This window comes from Dermacentor andersoni, chromosome 10 (genome assembly GCF_023375885.2).
Source record: "Dermacentor andersoni chromosome 10, qqDerAnde1_hic_scaffold, whole genome shotgun sequence".
Taxonomy (NCBI): Eukaryota; Metazoa; Arthropoda; class Arachnida; order Ixodida; family Ixodidae; genus Dermacentor; species Dermacentor andersoni.
Window position 1 is genome coordinate 38,876,668 of NC_092823.1, and position 6,000 is coordinate 38,882,667.

Sequence of the window (6,000 nt, forward strand, 5' to 3'; positions counted from 1 at the left end):
TTTATAGGGACACGTAAATGAATGCTTTTACGCCGGCCGACATCCTTGCATTCAAAGAAGGAGCTGATTGTCTCAGACACACAGAATCGTCGCCAATTTCGTTGCAGGATGAAACGATCCTAAGAAACGGCACAAGTTATACGATGAAATCTTAGTTTAGTTGTGCTAAATATTCTATTCCCCGCAATAAGTAAATTAAGTCTCGCAGCGACTTCCACGATTTCGCATCTAGTTTATGACTGGTAAAAAACTTACCCATCAGAGATAGCATCCCGCTCAGACACCATATCAGGAGTGCTACTCCAACTGATTCCGAATTTCGAAATATCAAACTTGGTGTCACGAATATCCCAGACCCTGTGAAAACACAATAAAAGACTTATTTTATTGTTTTCCAGCCAATAATACATTCTAGAAAAGCTCTTGTGTTGTTGCTTGAGGAGATTTCTTGCATGGCAGATTTTGCCAACAATAACTGTGCTTGAGCGTCTCTTTTCACATCAAATATGTCACCATGAGCTAATAAGTCCAGTCTATCGCATACATTTATATCTGAGTGGAGACGTCTGCAACGTACAGATGCGCTTGTCCACTTAATACGATGACCATGGCGGCGGGTACAACACAGTAATTATCCGAATTTCAAAGGAGTGCCTGCAATATGCAGTTAGTAGCATATACATCAGCTTCCACAAACTTCCGTAGGCATAATTTTGAAACGTCACGCGATAACGATGTAGAAAGAAACTGCGGGTGCCTTTCATTTGTAAGTTCTTTGAAAAAATTTTGAGTTGTCGTTTTCCTAATGTTTCGCATCTAGTCGTGCATAGAAAAATTCTCAGTAAGTGCATGTGAAGCCAAATATGCGTCGTATTCACCATGGATCGCATGCACTGCTTTCAGGATTGTACACAACATACACAAAGGAAGAACAGCTAAAATCAATCGCTTGCACAGTGATGCCCACTAAGCTTGTCGAGGAAAGAACTATCTTGTATGAGAGGCACGTAGCATTTAGGCGATGCTTCGCTGTTAAGCTTGTCAGCTTGCTTATTCTCTGTTAGATGTGTTGGCTTTGTTTTTTCTTGGTCTTCCCAGTGCCTACGTGCGTACACTTTGTTTCGTTTTTCTTCTTCTGTGTGCGTACCATAGTATAGTATCTTAGCACGCACGAATGAAAGTTAAAACATTGTTGGAAGCCAGCACTTTGTGTTTCCATAATAATTGTTCGTGTTCGGTTGCCTACAGCGCTTTATTGGAGAGCTCAGCGTAGTTCGTTTCGGAATGCATTTCACTGAAGACAAAGATGTTTTATTATTAGTTCTCAGCGCGCGGCTATAAGGACACAGCTTTGTGCAAGTTGATATAGTTAGAAGCGCCTACAAAATTCGGCCGAAACTCAATGCTGAATCTGACCATACCAACTGTATGTGTCACCAGTTTTCAAATGCTAAAGTATGTGTCACATGCTAACTGTATGTGTCATCGGTGCACGTCTTTGTCGTCTTGTCTCGCTCCGTGTCTTATTACGCATCCGCCTCTTGATACACTGGTTATGCTTAGTGTTATAAACAAAATGTCAAAATAATTTAGCAACAGCTGCAGCGCCCAGTGCATTTATCATAGTCATATATTTGTTGATTACTTGTAGTTACTGCATAATAATCAATAGAATGCAGATATATTTTCTTGCTACGGATCGTAAAGACAAAATATTGTCTGCACAGACTGAGCACGGCTGCTACAATAATTACTAGCTTGCAGGCATTATACAACGCAAACGAACTAGTGGCTTTTCAGATGAAAAGAAAAAAAAAGTTGCTAATTTTTTTTTTACTTTTCTGGTGGTGTTGCGTTTTTCTAAAATAAACACCTGCGAGAGAGCCATGCCAAGGAAATACTGTTATAGAAAAGCAAATGCCTTCAATTGGCAGCGAAAACGGAATGAGAATTCGAAATGCAGGATGCTGCATACATGGCGGAAATATCTTGGGGCTTCAAAGAAAATGCTAGTTTGGTGCACAGACCTACGACGTTTCCAACCAGGACAGCAGTGCCACCGATCCAGCCGAGTTGCCTCTTCAAACGAATGTGGGCATCATCAGTGGTTTCCTTCGCATCTTTTGAACCTTGCTCCATCGCTGCGCCCGTGTGGACGCTGAATTTCTTATCTCTGGTTTCTTCTCGGGCATATTCGTCTACGCACAGAAGAAGAATGGCACCTATATTGGTTATTGTCGATTGTAACATGGTTATTTCCAGTACAGAGCAATTGGGCGTGATCAACGTTAATTGTTCTGCACTACAGCGGCTCAGTGAAATTTCTCGCGCTTTCTAGTAACTATAATTGATTGCGCTGGTCATCGGGAATCATACAAGTAGCTAACGAACTCCATGGGAGTACCTTTAAATAAAACAACTTTTTTTTGGAACGGCTTGTTCCCGCTAAGTCGCTGATTAAATTAAGAAAAGTCATCACCCTGCTTAGCTCACCTTACCTAAACGTTAGCTTTTCATTGGTTGCCACCTAAAGTAATCGTGCCATTTGCAACACTGCCGTGTAAACAGCGTTCCATGCAAACAACAAAATGTACAAGAGATACTGTATTTCCTTTAGTATTAATGCTTCAATATGAGAGTTTTGAGTTGTTTCTTCAAGACGGGCAAGGACAAAGCCCAAACCGGGACATATTTTGCAGAAAGAGAATAAGCAATCGGCGTCGAAATTAAGCAACCTATAAAACATACTTGGTATATCGAGGCTGCGTTTCCATTTTTTAAATGTAGATTGAGGAATTCAGAATGATTTGTCCAACAGGAAGGGCCTTTCTTTCATCAATGCCGGATTTGGAACTCGAGTAAAGGAAAAGTGTGCGCTTAGGAACACGCCGCCGCAATGGGTTTTCGTTGTGATTCTGTGACCACTATTTCAGCCCAAACTGTTTTGCCTACATGCATAAAAAACAAAACGACGATAATAAGAAAACAGCTTTAGAATGCCCGAAGCTTTTAGTATTAATACACAAGTAATGAATTCGCAACAATCCTTTCTTGTCGCGTGAGCGACTAAAAGATACTGTTTTCGCAAGGATTTTATCAAGTTCCTACTGTCCTTAGAGAAATGGGGATAATGTTTCATTGGCCATTAAAATACAAGAAAAATGTTATGAACATGAACATTTTGACAAAGATACCAAATATAACGAAACCGAATGCATGTGGCCGGCTTGTTTGAAGAATTGTTGAACTATAGACGTGATGTCAAAAAAATATCATCACGCAAATATATACAGAACTGGAACGCAGGAATTCAATAGCAACTTCTTGGCTAGACAAAATCACACACCGTGGAATTAATTTCTTGATATGGCAACCAGTTGACAATCTGACTTTACATGTTCTTCTCACAGCGAAAATAATATAAACCAAATTGCAGTACAAGAACCAAGCTGGACATTTTCGCTACAGCTATTCCCACCGCACCATAATGTGATGGCCTGATCGTCATTAATAAATATCATACGACCTGCTATACCCAAAACTTAGTTTCTCTAGACTTCGGGCACAGCATCTCCAGCGCAGTATTCTTCGTCAAAATTTTGAATAGCTTGGTTTTGTTGAACTGACGTCACAGTAAGGTATAAAACAAGCACACATCACCAGACATAGTCGACAGGTTTCGTTCCTGCAGGGCAGATTGGAAGCCGACGAAATATTCTGCCAGGGAGGGGACGCAGAAGTACCTATCTCTATGAGTTTGGGAATGCGAAACACCAAAGTAAAACAGGCGGTCTTTTCGTTTTACAGGTGGCAAATTCTGTTACTGCACAGTGTTTTCTAGGTATCCATTTTTACTCTTCGCTTCTTTCCATGCCTAGCATCTCTCTCTCCCGCGCCGTTTTCGTTTGACAAGGTCTATTTTATTTATGCGTAGCTTTCAGTTCCGGCGACAACACCGCCACAGCAGTTGTGCCAGAAGGTGGGGAAAAGCTGCCTTTTTTAGAAAAACAATTCACAAGAACAACCCGCTTTTTCCCGCTGACTTTGTTATAAGCTTTATTTTGAAGATTTGAAACTCGGCATACCAACTCAAGATATGTGGCTGCTGCTATGGCAATGGTCACCTCTGTACGTTATTGCGAAATTGCATGCGACGATCTGCAATGAAAGAGCAAAATGTATGTGCTGAAAAAAACATATTGGCAATACGCAGTGCGATGGTTTATAAAATAATGAGGAACTCGCCTCACGGCACTGCAAGAGTGAATGTGCAGTGCAGTTGTTGAAACTCGCCACTATATATGCTGTGGGGGAATACAATGTAGTGCTATTTTAGAGTAATGGTAGGAATGGGAGTAATAGTCATTTCGACAGCACGCCGCTGCCCGTAGCCATGCTGCAACAGGATTGAAATCAGTCGCTGGGCTGGTAATTTTATATACGAAAGGCTACAGACGTCACACTCCACGTCTGAAGCTGGCGTCAACACGGCAGCTTCCGCAGTAGTAATCTGTACCGTGCAACGTATGCGGGAAGCGCTACGCGCTTTACTTTGCTGTCACGAACGCCTTATCATATATTACGTGGTTCAGGCGCTTGTTTGGAGCTTGTTCGCAATTGAAACGCATGCTGTTCTGTAAGTTGTAGGCGTGATTGCAAAGAATATATGCACGGTCCCTTCATTTTGCTGGGTGCTTGTAGCTTGTGCCTCCCGGGGGTATGAGCTATTGCTTAATGGTGTATGAACCATTGAGGATGATAGTTTTCGACATGCTGTTCTGTATGTTGTATGCGTGATTCCAAAGAATGTAAGTGCTTTTCGCTTCACTTTGGTGGGTGGTTGCAGCTTGTGCCTTGAATAAAGGGAAAGTCAGACATCCACCCGTTCGTAGCAATTGCTACAAAGGAAACCCATACGGGTTCCTCGAAAGAAAAGCCTCATAGTTGAAGAAAAATTCGTCCTGGTCCGGGACTTGTGCCTTACGGGGATATGAGCTATTGCTTAAGGGGGTATGAACAACTGATGACGATAGTTTTCGACATGCTGTTCTGTATGGTGTATGCGGGATTCCAAAGAATGTAAGCATTTTTTACTTCACTTTGTTGGCTGCTTGTAGTTTTTGCCTTACGGGGGTATGATCTATTGCTTAAGGGGTATGAACCATTGATTATGATAGTTTTCTACACGCTGTTCTGTATGTTGTATGCGTGATTGCAAGGAATGTAACCACTTTTCGCTTCACTTTGCTGAGTGCTCGCCGCTCTGCCTTAGGGGGACTATAAGACATTGAATTTTTTTCTTGCTTACGGGGGTATGAGTGCTCAGTGCTTACGGGGGTATGAGCCACTGATGACGATCGTTGTCTGTCGACAGACGCGAAACAATCCCGGTATCCTAGCCATGTACAGCTTTGCTGTAAAATACACGCGAAAAGCTGCTGCAATGAAAGAAAACTGTGCAGTTTATTACATGGTTCATAGAAATTGTTTTATGCCTACCGACACTTCCCCGCCCCCCCCCCCCCCCTACACCACATTACAGTTCCTAAAAAACCAAACGACTTATGAGGCGCTCCTATAGGCTAACGTACGTGCCATGGCGATTCCTGTCAACAGTGGTTCGATTGAAGCGACGACGACACGCTTGATTCTATTGTTTCTGTTCAGTGCTCTTATAGGTTCGAGGGTCACAGCACCTTTTGGCTAAGGTAGTATGGTGCCTTGTGCTTGCTCACATGCGCTGAAATATGCAATGGTTAGATGTTTTGGTAGCTTATCATTAAGAAGAAAACCACGAGAACTTGGTGAGGAAGGCCGATGCGGATGCATTGTTGAGTAAGAAATGTCAGGCTTACAACGTAATGTATAGAAGGGCCAGAAAGACAAAACCAGACAAAACGCACAAGGATAAAGCGCAGAACTGCAGAAATAAACAACAAACACCACCGCCACGCCCCTCCCCACCACACACACACACGCAAGAACTGCAGATTCAACAAG

General features: G+C 42.4%; 1 protein-coding gene across 1 annotated transcript in view; it reads right to left on the reverse strand.

Annotated features, from left to right (window-relative positions):
* The window catches only part of LOC126519311 (b(0,+)-type amino acid transporter 1-like), a 28,776-nt gene extending 26,445 nt beyond the window's left edge, over positions 1-2,331 (reverse strand). The window contains exons 1-2 of the mRNA XM_050168936.3: positions 2,028-2,331; positions 256-357 (exon numbers count right to left, since the gene is read on the reverse strand). Of these exons, the coding sequence (XP_050024893.3) occupies positions 256-357; positions 2,028-2,250 (325 nt within the window). The 5' untranslated portion in view covers positions 2,251-2,331. The remainder of the gene's footprint in view (positions 1-255; positions 358-2,027) is intronic.
* Positions 2,332-6,000: the final 3,669 nt, after the last annotated feature.